Source organism: Wyeomyia smithii, chromosome 3 (assembly GCF_029784165.1).
Source record: "Wyeomyia smithii strain HCP4-BCI-WySm-NY-G18 chromosome 3, ASM2978416v1, whole genome shotgun sequence".
Taxonomy (NCBI): Eukaryota; Metazoa; Arthropoda; class Insecta; order Diptera; family Culicidae; genus Wyeomyia; species Wyeomyia smithii.
The window spans coordinates 178,964,900-178,983,554 of NC_073696.1; the positions used below are offsets into that span (position 1 = coordinate 178,964,900).

The 18,655-nt window shown below is 41.0% G+C and overlaps 1 protein-coding gene across 2 annotated transcripts in view; it reads left to right on the top strand.

The window, feature by feature from the left end:
* LOC129728876 (uncharacterized) overlaps nt 1–18,655 on the top strand; it is a 149,729-nt gene that overhangs the window by 95,119 nt on the left and 35,955 nt on the right. The window contains exons 4-8 of one of the 2 annotated variants that reach the window (XM_055687344.1): nt 13,375–13,513; nt 13,658–13,807; nt 13,876–14,019; nt 14,167–14,391; nt 14,468–14,778. In XM_055687344.1, the coding sequence (XP_055543319.1) occupies nt 13,375–13,513; nt 13,658–13,807; nt 13,876–14,019; nt 14,167–14,391; nt 14,468–14,778 (969 nt within the window). The remainder of the gene's footprint in view (nt 1–13,374; nt 13,514–13,657; nt 13,808–13,875; nt 14,020–14,166; nt 14,392–14,467; nt 14,779–18,655) is intronic. The other variant, XM_055687345.1, reaches the window with a different exon arrangement.

Genomic DNA, 18,655 nt, shown 5'->3' on the forward strand with positions numbered 1-18,655 from the left:
CAAATTGATCAAAAACAAACATTCGAAGCACTCGTCCCACCATAGTCTCCTATACTAGTAATTGGCTACAAAGTCTGTGTACAACAATTAAAGAGTTCAAATTACGAATCGGAAAGTACATAACAGCTAGACTTTATTTTGTGCATCCACTACTTGAATAGCGACTCCAGTGTATACAAGCTCGGATTGTATATTTGTTTCGTAAATTACAATTCTGAATACAATCCTTCCTCATCGAAAAAAGCGAGTGAAGCATTTGGAAATACTTTTTTTGTGGGAGGAAGTGTTCTCTAATGCAGCTGCTGAACAATCACTAGAAAATAAAAAGAAAAATAAGTATATCTGCAAACCCAGCAACGGAATGTAAGCACCAAAAATTTGCGCTACTTGCAAGAAATATTAAACCGTATTTTAATACAAAACGGTTATACAATAGATAAACATAGGTCGTACCAATTGTGCTTGTCTTCAGTTGGTTGCTTTCCACGCAGTATTGATCAAAAATTTCAATCAAATATTATATATAATTTAATAATATCTATCCATTTCAAAGGTCAAACAGATGGTTTTGAAGTTTATCTCAGATTTTTTTCTTAAACGTCTTTGTTAACTGATGCCTATTTTTGGAACATGAAATAAAAGTAAAATTTTGATTGACGTTGTCCGCGGTCCGCGGCAATGGTGCAATCAACATTGCTTCAATCAAATTCAAACCAAAAATCTTCTTGATCCTAAGCCAAAGGACCAAATGTCTCATGTATCCAGCTATCCTACTATATTTTTGTTTTCACGGTTCACCCCTATTACATTCCACTTTCCCACCCGAAAGTAACAATAGACGGGGAGAGTTAGTTTCGCTTCAGCGGAGAGAAGACATGCAAAATTGTAAAAAATCTGCTTCGCTATCATCGGTGGAACGCATAATTTGGCGCCGACCTTTTTCTGATTTATGTCTCTCTTAACGTCACTGCATTTGGCAAGACATTTTTTCGCTTCTGCCTGCTGATTTATCTCCAATTCAGCAACGATTTTTTGGGATTTTATCTAGTAGCGACCGTTTTCACTGTTTCGCCAGCCGCTACCTATTTCGCCAGGTGACACGATAACCACTGATCCTGAACGGTGCTTTGCTAGACAAAAGATGCGAAGGACAGTAAAAGCGTAATATGTCAGACCTTCGAATTCACCGGGGGGCATTTTTCACCGATCCAAGAGGTAGCAACTGGAAAGGCAGGTTGGAACAATCATTCGGCCTTCCGATTCGTTTAGCCCAGTTCATTAGCCGTGATTAATAAAGGTCAGTTCGCAGCATTTTATGTTGGGCAATTTTAGTCCCGCTACGCTGTTTACGCCGCTGTTCGATGATTCTCGTCATAAACAAAACGGCATAAAATGTTAGGGATGCATTCATAAAACAGCCGAAAGCCAAAGCATCAATTCGGCTGATTGTCCGCAATGTGATTACATCGGATACTAGAAGCATAATCGAAACCTCGTCTGCGATGGGGCGGGTAGCACCGGATAGTATCGTAAATTTATCATGAGATCGGCAATGGGACATTTATTGCTGTTGATTTTCGAAACATGCTGCATTCATTTATTACGTTTGTGGTTTCATGTGTTTGTAATCATGCGTGTCGGTCGCTATGATGTTAAGTTTTGACATTTGTATGGTTTATGTATGGTTTGTCATGTAATGTATTTATATTTTTTTAGCCTTAAAGTGAGGGTAATTGAAGTGTTAAGTTTTCATGGATTGGGTAAATTTTATGACTTCCTCAGTTTTATTGAAATCAGCACCCAAGCGAATTTTAAATAGATTTGACTACATGGAATTGCTACTAAATAATTCAAGCTGTAGCGCTTTTCCATCAATGGCGTTTGGTTTATTTTGTATTTCTAATGATTGCTCTTGGCAGTTTTAATAATGCATAAGCAGTGTTAGAGATTAGGGAGGATTATCTAGGGCTTAGATTATAGCTAATTGCTTACAGGTTAATGTAAACACCTTTTTGTGCTGTCTAGACGTTTCAAATTAAAATTCAATTTCGTCTGAGTAAAGTCTACTTTAATCTGATAAAAATCCGTAAGCATAGAATATCTGCAATGTTTATTATTTAAATATTTTAAATCAGCTTTATGACAAATTTTACAAATTTTCTATTGATAACAAATAATGCTTTCGTCTCAGAAAATCTTCTGATATCGGCTAGGATTGAATCTACACCAGTTGGGTTGATTGTAAAAATTTGATATTACCCACTAACTTGATATCTACAAAAATTTTTGGGCTTTAGTTGCCTTAATATTGCTGCCGTACACAAAGAACGCGTAGAATTTGTACAAAACAGTCCTTTTAATACGCGCTTCGCGACTTGAACTAAACTGCATTGTCTCTGTTATTGTTTGAAGCGGAGCGGGAGAAATTGCATGTTAAAGAAACATCATAAGTAAAAACTATAATTAAACACTGTATGTAGTCTACAATTGCTTGACAAAATATATGTATCAATAATTGTTGAGGCACACCTTTAGTTAACCGAATTGCTGCAGAATTTTTCTTTGATAGTTTTTTGTCTGTTCACTGCTATGACTACACGCAAAACTTTTCCTTATTACTTTAGAAGCAATAGCGCAAAATTGCCTTTTGGGTAACAAACCTATTACTTTAAAGGCAATAAAATTCTTTCCCAGTCAAGTAACAACACATACTGCCACATATTTAGCACGTGTTACGGGAGTACTACTATCTAATAATGGTCGTTTCAACCACATGCAAGATTTTTTCTGTCGAAAACTGCTCCCTTTCCATCTCAAGCAAAAAAAATCACACACCGTCGCATATGTGCAACCACATGTTACAAGTTTCTTCAATCTCCAATTCATCCGGTGTGCGTGTATTAGTTCGCATACGGAGTAGAGAAGCAAGAGCTGCCAAGCAGCATTTTCCCCGTCATAGAGTATGCAAACGTTGATGATTTCAAAGACTTGAAATGCGTCTTGAAATGACATCACGATCTGTAAACTGCGTTAAAGAAAAACAAAAACATTCGCTTTCCTGCAAGATATCTAAAACACATACTCATTGGTTCATGGAAACTCATTTGCACCTGTTTGAAAATACAATACTCGTGCCTAACCAGACAATATTCGCAACTGCGGCAACTCTGGTCAGAGAGTATTACATATTTCCATTTCAAGTTAACACTGGGGGACGAAACGAAAGTGTTTCTAATTGGACATTTGAGGTTGACGGTTGAGATTCTGATTATGTGTGGATGAAGGGAGACAAAAATGAACCTAATCGTTGCATCAATACAAATGCAGCGAGTGAAGTCTTGCTAACCCATGCATTGCGGTGCTTGGCTGTATGTTCTCCTGCAGAAACACATACAAGCGTGTGGCCGTCATAATTTTTATTACTTTTTGTTTGTTACTCTTTGTGTATAATGTGCAGTCATAAGACATAATAAGTAATAAAAAATTGTCCTAAAGTAATAAAATGTTCCCCGTTTGCGTTGGGTGTATATTTGTGAAACACTCGACCAAACTGAGAAAATTTCACTCAAGTGTATACTGTTACTAATTTTGTTACCTTAAAGAGTTAAACAGTTAAAGTGTTGTTTCCAAAGGTGAGTTGGCAACCTGGAAGAAGTGTCAAATTTAGCTCACAAGATTCTACCTCACACCTTCACGAGTCATACGATCACAATAGACTACCAGATGAGACATGAACACAACTGGTTGGTGTAACACAAGGGACTGGCACGGTAGTTTTCGTGCGTAACGAAATCATTTCACTTTATCTTGAAACAAACTTAATATACTCACGATCACATATAACTTTGAATAATATATGTTCTATTGCGAAAATTGCTCAAAATTTATCTGAAATGCAAACAAATATAATAGTCAATATTTGACTGTTTTGCCCGAATCAGCACAAGAAAAGGTTAAATTGTCCATTTTTCGGGTGCCAGTGCCAGTGATGTTGGTAACGCGTCAAATGTATGGTAGTGATGCCATTCCCGTGGTGTAACATCGGCCGGGCAATGTTCACCTGTTCACCAAGAAGCTGTAGCTCAAAACAGCTCATCTTCATATTAGGAGCGGCTGATTAACGTCCTGGTGCTACCATGGGACTTTGGAAAGAGTTAACACAATGGTCCTCCGACGAGACAAGGGGTTGAAAAAGGTCTAACAATCCACCACATAAACATAAAAGTTACGAACGTTCAAAGAGAACAAACGAGCTGGAACAATTGGTAAAGATCATGGCGACAGAAGCCGACCTTGAAATGGGCACTCGGGACATGGAACTGTAAGACGATATGCCTCTTGGGCTACGATAGGGCCATCTACGGCTAGTTATATCCACGCAGCTTCGAAGTTGTAGCACTGCAGGGACTTTGCTGGACAGGACAGAAAGTGAGAAAAAGCGGGCATCGGGCATCTAACGAGCTGGGAACCGGTTTTGTAGTACTGGGTAGGATGCGTCAACGCATGATCGGGATGGTAGAATGTGTAAACTAAGGATTAAAGGCCGTTTCCTCAAATACAGCATCATCAACGAGCGCGGCACACAAGGCGACACCCGACGACGAAGAGGAAGCAAGCTTCGCGCAACTGGAACAAGTCCATAAGGCGTCGTACACAAATTTCGTAACGCATTAAGGGGGGAAGGGGGGTTGAGTCTGCGTTACTTATCGTTACGTGGGGGGGGAGTGGGGGTAGCAGAGACAGTTACGTAACTGTGATGTTTGTTCGAAATTGAAATTTTCGGAGGGGGGTCAGGCTGTCAGCGTTACGTAATTTCAGGGCGGGAGTCATATCGAACGTTACCTGTCGTTACATAGGGGTTGGGAGGGGGTCTGAAATCTGGATTTTTAACGTTACGTAATTTGTGTACGACGCCTAACGGTTGCTCTAGAAGGCACAGGAAAATTGTTATCGGCGAAATGAATACTCAGGTGGGAAGAGAGGCAATGTACAACAGTGCGTAAACTGTGTAGACTCACATGGTTTGGTTGTCCGAAACACCTTCTTCCCACGTACGGATAACCACAAAGCCACCTGGAGATTTTTTTTGTAGTGGAACTTCACTACTGAACCCATTCATTAGAACTATTGTAATATTTCCCCATTACTGTACGTACCTTGTAGAAAACCAGACACCCACTATTGATCGAGTGAATGGCCGGTTGCCTCGGCATTCTCCCAGTCAGGTAGAATGTGCTTCTTAAAGCCAACCACTTTACCAGGATTAACACATTAAATCTAATTCGGTTGCAAGCAGCCCTTGCTAAGAAATTTGATTTTGCTCATGTATAATGCACCGCAGCTGCATAGCAGATGTTCCGAGGTTTCGCTTTCCATATTACAGAAGCGACAAGTGTCATCCTGAACTCGACCAATGTTCTTTAAATGATACTTACTAGTACAAAGAACCCACTTGTTGAGCTCTAGGAGCCTTTTAGCAATTTTCCCGTTTGGCGTTATTACCCTTTTCAACTGGTGACACCCTCTGACAGCCCTCCAGTTGACTGTCACCCGTTGTTCTTCCCAGTATTTAAGTTCCATTTTTAAAGTGCAGTGCAGAGATACCGCAAAAAGGTTCCGGATCAACAAATTGCGAGTAGGAGCCCTGTTTGGCCAGTTCGTCTGCTTTTTCATTGCCATCTATGCCGCAGTGCCCGGGAACCCAGTACAAATTGACAAAGTTCATACGACACAGCCTCCGCAGTGAGAGAACGCACTCCCACACGATTTTCGACCTAAACTTGTGAGCACAAAAAGCCTTTAATGCCGCTTCACTATCAGAGTAAGTAGTGCCAATATTCGTATGTTTGTAGTTTCTCTTCAGGCAAACGTTGACACATTTGATTATAGCGTAAATCTCTACTTGGAATACAGTAGGTCAGTTGCCCATTGCCACAGATATCTGTATACCAGAACCGAAGATTCCCGCACCAGTTTGCGAACCGATTTTTGAGCCGTCCATAAAGAATACCGTTGACCCCTGACGGACCATGTTAACTCCGCGCTCCCAGTCGGAACGCGATGTTTCACGCACCTTGTAGGAAATGTCGTAGTTGTCCAAAGGTTTCATCCAGTCTCCGCACATACTCAACAAAGGCCCACTTTTAAAGTGTTGCAAAATACTCAGATGACCAACAAGATCACCAGGTAAGACCTCTTTAAGACGTTTGAGCCGCAAGGGGCTCCTTTCGGCTTCTAACTGCACAAATTCATGCAGAGGCACCAGGTGAAGAATTGCATCCAACGCTTTCGATGGAGTGCTGCACATTGCTCCAGTTATGGCAATACACGCCAGTCTCTGAAGCTTTGCTAGCTTTGTTCTTGCAGTAGCCTCTTTTGTTTTAGGCCACCACACTAAGGAAGCGTATGTTATTTTCGGAAGTATGATGGATGTGTACATCCATCTGACCATTTTTGGTCTTAGGCCCCATTTCCTGCCAACCGTTTTGGAACATAATCAGAACGCACTAACCACTTTGCTTACTGCAATATGTAGATGGGCGTTCTAGTTAAGTTACGCATTTAGAGTTAATCCTAGAAACTTAACCCTTTCGTTAAACTGGATAGAACTTCCCTCAAGCTTAAGAGGCATTAGGTTAAGTTTCCTCTTTTTAGTGAAAGGTACTACTGTTACTTTTGCCGGGCTAATGTTCAGATTCCTTTTTTTACACCAGAGATACGTCACAATTAAAGCAAGTTGCATTCTATCCGAGACAACATTGTCAAACTTTCCTCTTATCATAATGATAATGTCGTTTGCGAAGCCTACAACTCCAAAACCTTTATCTTCTACTCCACTTCAAGGGCATCCTTTCGTGGCTCTTACAGTTTTAGATGTTCCCCCCAGCTCCGAAGAGATTATTCTTTGTGCAAGCATGGTATGAATCCAGTTGACTATGCATGTGTGAAACATCCTCTTTTTCATCGCTTTCGCCATGGAAGAGTAGGTTGTGTTGTCGAAAGCACCTTCAATACCCAGGAAAGAGCATAATGCTATTTCTTTTACTGAAAGAGATTTTTCAATTTTTGTCACCAGCGTCTGGAGCGTTGTAACTGCAGTGGTAGCTGTTTGATATGCAAATTGAAACATAGGTAAAGGGTATCCAAGCATGTTTGTTGCATTTAGATATTCCTTTAGTACTTTTTCCATTGTTTTTCAACAGGATCGAAGACAGGCTTATGGGTCTAAAAGATTTGGGGTTATTTCTTTCTTTATTTCCCGTTTTTGGTATAAAGATATCCCTTACTGCCCTCCATTTCGATGGAATGTAGTTAAATCATAATTAATAAACTGGCCTTAAAAATCTTAGTTAGTAACGCTATCAGGGTTGCCTCATCTTTTTGAAGTAACGCCGGAAACACTCCGTCAACACCAGCAAATTTGAAAGGCTGGAAAGATTTACCAGCATTTTCCATTCTGGTCGACGTGAAAATTTCGTCAAGTAAGTTAGAATTTGAGACATCTTTTCTTTCAGATTCCGACAGAATCTCCAGAGGGTCGTCGCCCACCTCGCCATTTTAACCTCGCATACAGCCGAGCCCGGGAAATGGATTTCCATAATCAGGTTCAGCGTATCAGCGGGAGTCTTCGTAAAGGCTCCATTCTAACGCTTCAGACTGCCAAGTTCAGTAGTGTGATTCTTGGCCAGCGTTTTGTCTAGCAACCGTAGGTGTGTTGTCTGTACTTTCACATGTTTGAATCCAAGTTCTCCTCTTGGATTTTCTAATTCCTTTGTTGTACTCGGTGAGAGTTTTCATGTACTGCACCCAATCCGAAGTACGTTTCGCTTCGTTAAACTTTTTTCGGGATGTTTTCCTCAGATGCTCCAGCTTTGAGTTTCACCACGGCACATCCCTGTTGGAAGACGAGACGTTGACCGGGCAACTACTGTTGTAGGCGTCTAAGATCATTGTCTTTGGCGTTTCTTAGAAGGTTTCAAATTTCTCTATTGAGCCGATTCTGTTGTCATTTGTCGGAGCAGCAGAATTCAAGTGACAAGCATATCTATCCCAGTTAGTTTTCCTAGGAGACCTGGAGTTCATGGTCAGGTGATCTCGTGCTGAAAACCGAAACCAACCACGTTCTAATCGACGGACAATTCATCTCCGATATTACAAACGTTGGCAAATACCGCGTTAATTTGGACCACCATTTAGTTTAAATATGAATGCGTTAGAAACTTTCACCGGCGTATAGCACACATTAAAGTCGAACGCCGCGACTCGACATCGAACAACTGCGGTATCCCATAGGTGTTCATGGATACGCACAGCTGCTAGCAGTGATACGACCATCGGTTAGGCGCAGGCTGGAGGGACATACAATCCGCCATAGGTAACACGGCTAAGTACAGCCGCCCCGAATCGGAAAACCGACTAGTTTGACGGTGAACGCAAGCAGTTAGTAAAGGAGGAAAATGCAACACGGGCGAGAATACTGCAACACCACTTGAGAGCGAATGGGAACGATCTAAACATGCGCGGAACAGGTAGAACTCGGTCCTTTAAAGAAAAAAGCAATAACAGGAGGAACAAGAGCGCGATGCGTTAAAACACTTGTACTGCGTAGGCGACACCCGTAAGTTCTATAAGAAACTGAACAGCTCGCACAGAGGCTGCGTACCACAAGCCGATATGAGCACAACCTGGGACGCTCTCGAATATTTTCGAATCTCGAAGAGGCAGAATGGAGGGCTTCCATGTCTGCGGTTTATCTTTGCCATTTGAGCTGTTACTAGAAGAATAACTATCTTCAGAAAGTTATTTGGTTGTGCCGACGCCATTGACATTATGGCATGCAACTTCACAACGTTGATGAAAACATGCATCAGACAAAAGGCAGAGGCCAATCAGATTGGACTAGTCATAAACACGTCGACGTCAAAATATATGTGAATAGAGGCTCGAAGGAAGACTACGTTAGCCTCCAACCACGGATTTCAATTGAAGATGACAAAATCTAGGTAGTATATGAGTCTGTGTAATCGGGCTCTCTGGTGACCGTGGACAACGATTCTGGCAGAGGGATAAAAGACCCTTTATGACCGGAAATCCCGCTTACTTTGGACTATGAAAAATGCTTCGTTCGAACAAAGTTCGTCGCTCAACAAAGTTGACCATTTACAAAACACTTATAAGACCAGTAGTCCTCTACAACCACGAAACATAGACCTTTCTCGTGGATGACCACTGTGCCGTTGAGGTTTTCGAACAGAAGGTGCTGCATACGACCTATGGTCGGGTGCGGATGGATGATGGGACATGAAGACAACGAATGAAACACGAGTTGCATCAGTTGATGGGGGATTAAAAAGTAACCTTCTACATGTTAGTAGTGAAATAGTCAACTTAGAATTCAAAATGGCATCTTTGGTCAGATTGTAGAGCCTTGTAGTCGCAAGATTACAGAGTCCAGTTTGACAAGTGAGTAGTGATAGGTTCGAATCTTAGTAGAACCAAACAACTCGTTGGCAAAAGGACTTTTAAGTATAAGTTTACTCTTATGGTCTTCCACGCAAAACATCCCTCCAGATCTAATAACCACTGGTCTAAAGCTTCGAAAATATCATAGACTATAGCACGTTATACGCTGTTAGAGTAATATCTTGCAAGAGGCTATTATAAGGCCGATAAGGAGGGAAGCAGATTACTAAATCCGAAGCACGTTATGCTAAATATATCTTTAAATTTACCTTCATCAATAGCTTAAATACGCGAACACTTTACTTACTTTACTTTACTTTTATGGCGACAGATCGTAGAGATCCTATGCCAAATCCAGAATACGTCTCCACAAAACTCGGTCTTGGGCTGCTCCTCTCGCTCATCCGCTCATCCGCCATCCATCCGCTAGCCTATTGTAATCTGCCGTGTTTCATCAACTTGACAATATCAGCGTGTTTGTATACTTCGTACGTTCACCTACGCCACACCCCATTTCCTAGTTTGCCTGCGAGTATAGATCGCAGGATTCTACGCTAGAAAACCCAAGCGCTCGTTGATCGGCCTCCTTCCATGTCCACGGTTCATGTCCGTAAAGCGCCATCGGGAGTCCAATAGAGCGCAAATTTCGTACGAATCTATACAACGGGATCTAAGCTGGCAACGCAATTCGTAATAAACCTTATTCACCGCCGCGAACTCTTTACCTCGCGGCTCAACTCGTTGTCACATGTCACGAGAATACCAAGATATACAAATTCGTCCACCACTTCGAAAATATCCCCACGCTCTCTGCCAGCCACCATGTACTTCGTTTTGGCAGTCTATTTGGTGAGTCCAATTCTCGCAGCTTCCCTTTTGAGAGCCATAAAGGCCTCTGGAACTGCTCTACGGTTAATACTAAATATATCAATGTCGTCCGCGGAGCCCAAAAGCCTGTGGGACTTCGTGATGATGGTGCCACGCCTCTACACACTTGCCCTTCGCATTGCACCTTCTAAAGCTATATTGAACAGCAAGTTCGAGAACCCTTCACCTTGCTTCAGACCATCTAACGTCACAAAGGCGTCCGAAAATTCACCCGCTGTCCTGACGGATGATGTGAAACCTTCAATCGTCGCACGTAACAGTTTAATTAAATTTGTAGGGAAACCATGTTCAAGCATTATTTGTCACATTTAGTTGCGTTTTACTGTATCGGACGCAGTATCGTGAAGTCAATAACCAGATGATGTGTCTGCAAGTTGTGTTCTCGAAACTGTCTCAAGGTGAACATCTGGTCCATTGTAGATCGTCGCACTCGAAAACCGCATTGGTATTCTCCAACAAAGGCTTCCTGCAACGGCCAGTCGCTGGAACAGGATGCGGGAGAGAATTTTCTAAGTGGAATTGAGGAGGGTTATGCATCGATATCTACTACAGTCGAGTCTATGCCGCTTCTTGTAAATGAGGCATATGAGTCCTTTCAATCAATCCGTAGATAGTTGTTCCTCAGACAATACCCTTAGGATAATCTGGTGAGTTGCACAGCCGCTCGCTCCCGACTTCGAAAAGATCGACCGGTAAACCGTCCTTCCCAGTGGCTTCGTGGTTCTTAAGCTCTTTATAAGCATTCTTCACCTCGTTCAATGTTGGTGGATCACCAGCTTGACCGTCCTCCCCAATTTCTATCCTGTTTCTCTCGACGACTCTATTACAATACTTACCGTTCAACACCACTTCAAAGTATTGCTTCCAACGCCTGACCACCTGCAATTTATCGGTAATTATGGCAGGTACGGGCACAGTCCGGTTCCTGATTCCGTTAATCGTTCTATAGAAGCTCCTCGTGCCGTGCCTGGTGGAGCAATTCTCCGCCTCCGCGAGGACGCGATCGTAGTGCTCACGTTTCTTACGGTGGTGCAGCCTCTTTTCGGCAACTTCCGGTTTTTCTTCCGCATCTGACACGTCACACGACTAACTGCTACTAACGTGTTGGCGTAAGCCCGGTTCTTCTCTTCTGTCACATCTAAACACTCACCTTCGAATCACCCATGTTTCCCATTGTCATACCTATTACTTCTCACGTTGTTTCGCTGAACACATCATGGATGCGCCTCCACTGCTTGTTCAGATCCACTCCAGCTGGTTCACCGATCCGTCTATCAACTTTCCGAGTATACTCTGCAGCAACTCCTTCCGCTAATAACCTCTGGATATCCAGGCCTATCTTCCTCGCTGATGTCGATTTAAATACGTTCGACAACCGGGCGTGATCTTGGTTATCACCAGATAGTGATCCATGTCGATGTTTGCCCCTCGAAAGGACCGCACATCTATGACATCTGAAGCAGGAGGAGGAGCAGCCCTTTCCATTGGGGTGTCTCCAGGTGTGCTTCCGAATGTTCAGACGTGCAAAATAGCTACTACACATGGTTATTTCCCTGGCCGCGGCAAAGTTCACTAACCTCAAGCCGTTGTCGTTGGTGGTAGAGTGAAGGCTTTCCTTGCCAATAGCGGGACGAAAGAACTCCTCTCGTCCAACTTGTGCGTTCGTATTTCCGATGGCGATATTTATATCATGTTGTGGTCACTCACAATACGTTTTCTCAAGGAGCCCATAGAACTCCTCCTTTACGTCATCGGTTTTATCGTTTGTCGGCGCGTACACGTATATATATCATGTTGTGGTCACTCACAATACGTTTTCTCAAGGAGCCCATAGAACTCCTCCTTTACGTCATCGGTTTTATCGTTTGTCGGCGCGTACACGTATAAGGCTGTAATTGGAGAATCTGCCCTAGATCCTCAATACACATAGACGGTCATTGATAGGCATCCACCTAATGACACGCTTCATTTGGTTTTCGAGTAGCACGAAACCGACGCCCCGTTCCGCTCTGTCACCACTGTAGTATGGTATGGCACTTGAAAGAAGTGCCCGCGGTTGAATTAGCCGCCCAGAATTCACGTTCTCCGGTTTTAGGCCAACGCACCTCTTGTAAGGCTACTTCCTCCACTTTTGCCTTCCATAGCTCTCTGGTCAAGATTACCCGAACACTTTACTTTACTCTGAACATCCGAAAAAGCACGAAAATTCATTATTTTTCTACTTTCCAGAGTAGGGTCTCCCCTTAACCGTTCCACAGTCGGATGCACTTCAGAAACTAAGGGAATAATATCAATAAGATCAACTACGTTACGGCATTTTTTTCATTTTTGTTTAAGTAAGTTTATGAGAAACAATATTTTATTATACATTATTATCACATTATTGTGCTGACTAAGGCTGACTTCTGAGTGTCATCCCCGTGGGTTGCAGCAACATCATCTTGCAACCAATAGAAGAAAATGTCAAAAAAATTTGTGAGTGTCACTTCGTTAAGGTTGACACAGAAGATATCTAAACAATATTTATTTTCGCGGGCTGAATCATGATTCTTAAGAAAATAAATGCGCCTTTTTTCAATGTACTGAAATCTGCTTAACCATGAAAAATGCTTTCATATAGAAAACATGAATGGGTATGGTTTTGGAGTCTGTTTGATTTCATTTTTTCGTTTAGATATACCATTTGAGATCAACTAGTTGCTTGCACTCGTTTAATCTACCTCAATATATGTAAAACTGTATTATATCCCCATAGTCTAGTATTAAACTAGAACAAAAACGTCAGGAATGATAAATCTCTGAATTCAATAATTTTGGGAGTAAACGCATATCTACTTACATGCTCATCCCGAACGACGAATAGTATTAAACTTGTGCCACTTATAACTTTTTCCAACAACATCCTACACAAACTTTGCTCAATTCCAATCGTCTGCCTTTCGATAGCCAACATTCAAAAAGTAAAACTTACAAGATTGAGCAAACATGGCCGGGACTCGTGGTCACTAATCTCGTTATTTGCAGTACTCTATTCTTCAAATCGTGGTCGAGGCTTGCCAGAAGAAGCGGAAGTGTTCCTTCCGCACGACACCGAAGACCTTCGACAGTGCACCGTGTCCCGGCATCCACAAACTGGTTGAAGTTAGCCACATATGTAGGCCGTGTAAGCATCACTTTCGCCCAAATCAGCTTAATTGATTCATTCATTAAAAGTGTACTTCTCCATCTTCTGCTTCCACACCACGTCTCTGGTTTGGCTGGTGGGCCCCGTTCTCGAAATGGAATCGTGATGTTTAACAAAACGTAGTCGAATTTCGCAGTCTGATAGCTTGCGAGAAGGATGTGATTCGCTTGGCCTGCGGCCGTTACACGAGAATTGCCATATATAGCGCAAGCTACGGAAGGACAGCCTACGAAAGCTCCCACTGTACACAGACGGTGGGCTCCAAGGAGGAAAGTAAGTAAACAAGACATAATTGGGCTCTCGCTAGTCGACTTGTGTTAAAATTGCGTTTGACTTTATAGCCTGCCTGTCGGCCCATGCTAGCCACACATTGACAGAAATTTGCCAAGGGCGGCGAAAGTGTACGGTTGCTGTGGAGGGCTCCACCTTCGGCCAACCGTGTCCCGTCAACATTCGAGTTTCGCTGAAAGTTGTTTACGCATGTGGTAATTTTCCCATAAGGCTTATCTGGACCACAATAGTCCTTTATATGCTATTATAAGAAGAAAAGTTTTTCCATTTTTTTTGTAATATGTAAGTTTTATTCTGTCTCCCCCATTCTCTTCATTGGCTGCCATAATGATACTCGCCAGTTTCGCGAAATGTATTTCGGGATCGCTATATTAGCCCACTGGAGGATGATGAATTGGACCAGCAATTCGAGCTCAACGAGTTGTACGATGATGAATTCACTCCCGCCCCTAACCAAGAGGAGGATGCTTCGAGTAGCAGCATTAATGGTCAGATGAGCCATAAATTTTCCGATGAGCTCGAGGCAACGGTAAAAGCTGAGAATATTCTCACGCAAAGCAAGAATGGTAAGCTTAATAGTTGATTATTGCTTTCAATCCATAGTTAAATATTTACCCTTCATCTGCTAGTTATATAACCCAGTCTTATCTCTATCTTTCCCATCGTTTATCGTCTCTCCATCGCAAACCGTCCAATCAGCTAAAACGAACAGTCCGATTGATAGTCGCCTGCTGGTGACCGTTGTTGCTGTGGTGTTCTTCGGATGTTGTCTATTGTTTGGAGCGCTGGTGGCTTACAGGATGAGATTCCTCTCGTCTGCGGACCACGTCTGCATTAAACATTCGGAATCGAGCGACCCGCAGCAGTCCGGCGGCACCGGCAATGCACACAATGAAGATTTCGATCTGGCCGAATGCGTTGCGGAAACGATTCCCGTGGCGGTTAAGATAAAGGTAGGTTTAGCACATTGTCCCTTAGAATATCAGTGCGACACTGAAGCACTGGCGCAATCCATCCGCAATTATAGCATTCTAGTACTCGAGTTGGGGTTCCATTGAGTCGGTTTTGTGTTGCTCCACAGATCGAATGATTTAAATTAGCTTGGAATGGAACATTGATATGTCATTTTGAAATGCTACGAAAGCACTATTACTAGCATATGTCCGTCTTGTGCACTGAAGGATTTATTGTCGTTAATTGACTTTTTTTTATGATGATGATGGTCCCGCCACATACCCCTACAAAGGTTTGAGCTGGACGATTTATCTACATAGATAATTAATGTAGTCACATTTAAATCAGTTATACAAAAAAAAAACGAACTGATTTTACCTCCAGATATAAACTTCTTCAAAAACTGATTACTTGATTCACATCGGTAAAAATGTGAAGAGCTATAGAGCTACACAAAACTAGCACAGGGTTTTCATGACCTTCAGCCAGACTAACCACAACTACTTCATGATTTTTTTCTAAGCATTGTTAAAGAATCCATTTATATCTGAATTCCTTTCTAAACTTTCTATTATTTTTTAAAGCTACAACAGCATAAAGGAAAAAATCCATCATCACCACCGCGACGAACACAGTAGTTTTTGTTATTACATTACATATTAAAAAAGATCTAATATAAAATATGAATAAAATTTTACAACACAATCAGATCCGTTCGTAAAAACTTCGTCAGTTACATGCTTCAATAAAACGATAAATAAATAGATAGGTTCCAAAAATAAATAGTTCATCCAAAATAAATCCGTTGTTTAAACTTCGTCAGATAAACTCTCGTCATTTTATAAAAGTTTTAACTTTCGTTCTGTGCAACAGAAACTTTCACGAGTGAAATACATTGTCTCTTGAACTCCGCAAGCGTTGGTGCACGTTTAACATGTCTTGGCATCGAATTGAAAAAAATTATACCTTTATAAAACAATGAATTTTGTGAAGCCCTTGTTAGAAAGAAAGGTGTTCTTAGTTCATCCGCGTTTCTAGTGTTATATCTATGAAAATCTCTTCCTCTTGCAATTCGATAACACAAATATTGAGGTAGCAAACCATTTATTATTTTAAAAATGAACACCATAGACAAATAAACAATTCGTTGCTCCACGGATAACCATTGCAAAGCGTCCAACATAAAAGCAGAGGAAGTTAATCTATCACAATTTAAAATCAAACGCATTATTCTATTATGCAAACGCTGTAACCTCAATAATTGTGTGTTATTGGCCAAAAGCAAAAAGGTAGGGCAAAAATCCAAATGTGGAGAGATGATTGACTTGTATAGCTGTATTTTACTACTAATCGTTAATTCGTTTTTCAAACGGCATAGAATTCCATACTTTTTGGCAATTTTCTTGATGACATTGTCAATGTGAGCGTTGAACTTTAGGTTGTCATCAATAATCACGCCAAGATATTTAATCTCCCGAACGCGACCAATTGCCTCATCATCAATCAAAACAGAGACATCGTCATTTACAACAGTGCGCGAGAAAATCATATATTTAGTTTTATCTATATTTAATTTCAATTGCTTATACTTCAATCATCTGTTTAGAGAACGTAAATCTTCGTTCAAATGTGAAACGGCTTCTTCTACATTCTTAGCTGCAATGAATAATACGGTGTCGTCGGCAAAAAGATTGATATCACAAAAACGTAAAACTCGTCGCATGTCATTTATATACATAATGAACAAAAGGGGCCCTAATACACTTCCCTGTGGAACTCCATGATCATTCTCCACGGGACTAGATACCGAATCATTGAAAACAGTCCGTTGAGTTCTGTCAGACAAATAGCTCTCAAACCATCTGAATGCAGTACTCGAAATTCCAAAGCGCTTGATTGTGTTCAACAATAAGGGCCTAGAAATTGTCTCAAAAGCGCGTTTCAGATAAAAAAAACAGCAAATATTGTGTCTCTATTCTCTAAGTTGTCTTTCCATTTTGCTAGTACTAAGTTCAACGCGGTTTCACACGAATGGCCTTCCCGGTAGCCAGATTGTTCCGGAATTAATAACGAGTTACTATTTAAATATACTAACAGCTGACCTTTAACAACAAGTTCTAATATCTTTTCTAACGTGTGTAACATGTTGATGGGACGAAACTCTTCGGCTTTAATCGTTCCAGCAACCTTTTGAATCGGAACAACCAACGATTCTTTCCACACTTTAGGCACGTGCCCAGTTAGCAATGATTCATTAATAAGGTTCAGCAGAGTGTGACCAATAACATTGAAGCAATCTTGAATGACCCTAGCATTTACATTGTCTACTCCAGCCGTTTTACCTAATGAAAAACAAATATTTTTAAGGTCATCCATTGTGATTGGGTGAAAACCATCAAATCTACTATTAACGTTAGTCGGCTGTTTTATTTCATCCGGTTCATCGACCAGTTCAATTGATTGATTGATCAATGAAACACTATTGATGAAATAATCATTGAACTTACTAGCAATTACTTGTTCTGTTTGTTCTAATGTGCCATCAAAAGTTATGGACCGCGGTTTATTATTACTAGGTTTTAATAAAGATTTCAAAATTTTCCATAACTCTTTGCTGTTGTATTGATGCTGAATAATCTTTCTCTGTATATATTCACAACGCGTCTTTTTTAACGTTTGTGATTACTTATTACGCGCGATCGTGTACTCCTTCCAATGATTCTGCCTGTTAGACCTACAAAACTTTTTGTACAATTTATCCCTCTTGCGTTTAAGGCGCAAAAGATCAAAATTGTACCAGCTGTTCGAGTTTTTCAGAGGAACTAATTTGTGTTCAACTAATTGATTCGTACACGTTTTCAAGATGTTTGTAAGAACAGCTGCCGAACCATCTAAATTACGGCCCGCGATTGGAAAATCCAAGCTTCTTTCAACAAGATTCGAAACAGCCTGTTTCGAATATTTTCTCCAGCATTTCAATTTTATTAAATCATTGTAATCATTCATTATATCTAATACATTAATCATTAATGTCTCATGATCGGATATTTTTATATCGGAATTCGTAACTGAACGAATAGAATCAAAATTGGAATAAACATGATCAATCAAAGTTCTACTTCGCCGAGAAATGCGCGTATATTCGTCAACACTTTGTTTGAAATTGAAAGATTCAACTAAGCGCTTCAAATGATTCGAATTTGCATAATCTCGCCAGTTAATATTGAAATCACCAGCCAATATGTTTAATTTACTAAAATCAAAAAATTCCTCAAGCCTGTTTTCCAATATTTCAAGGAAACGCTGGTCACTGGTATTAGGAGAATGATAAAAAACACCAAAATTACCCAACTTCATGCCACGAATTACTGTAATGCCCAAGAACCAGTTACCATCGTTTCAGCTTCGTTTCGGCAAAGCTCGAACTGAACCGATTCTCTGACATAAATAGCAACACCGCCAGTTTGTCTAGAGTGTGATAAGCAAGCAGCAACGTTATATCCCGGAATACTATATTGATCAAATGCTTCAATATCGACAATATGTGTCTCTGATAAGAACACTAAAAGTGGACGTTTATCTTCAACAACCTGACGTAATGCAACGTAGTTTGTTGTCAACCCTGCAATATTAAAATACAGAAAATCAATGTGATTCACACTCTTCTTGGAACTTGTTTGCTATTTATTGAAACGCTTTTCTTTTGATTAAAAAGTCTTTTATAAATCACGCACTCTGAACTGAATGCGGCATGGTTGACGTCCAAGTTCATTTTACGCTCTCTATTCATTTTTAAACAATTAACGCATTTCAATACAGTAGACGTGCACTCAAATGTCTTGTGCTTTTGGCTACACCTAGAGCATGTATCACAAT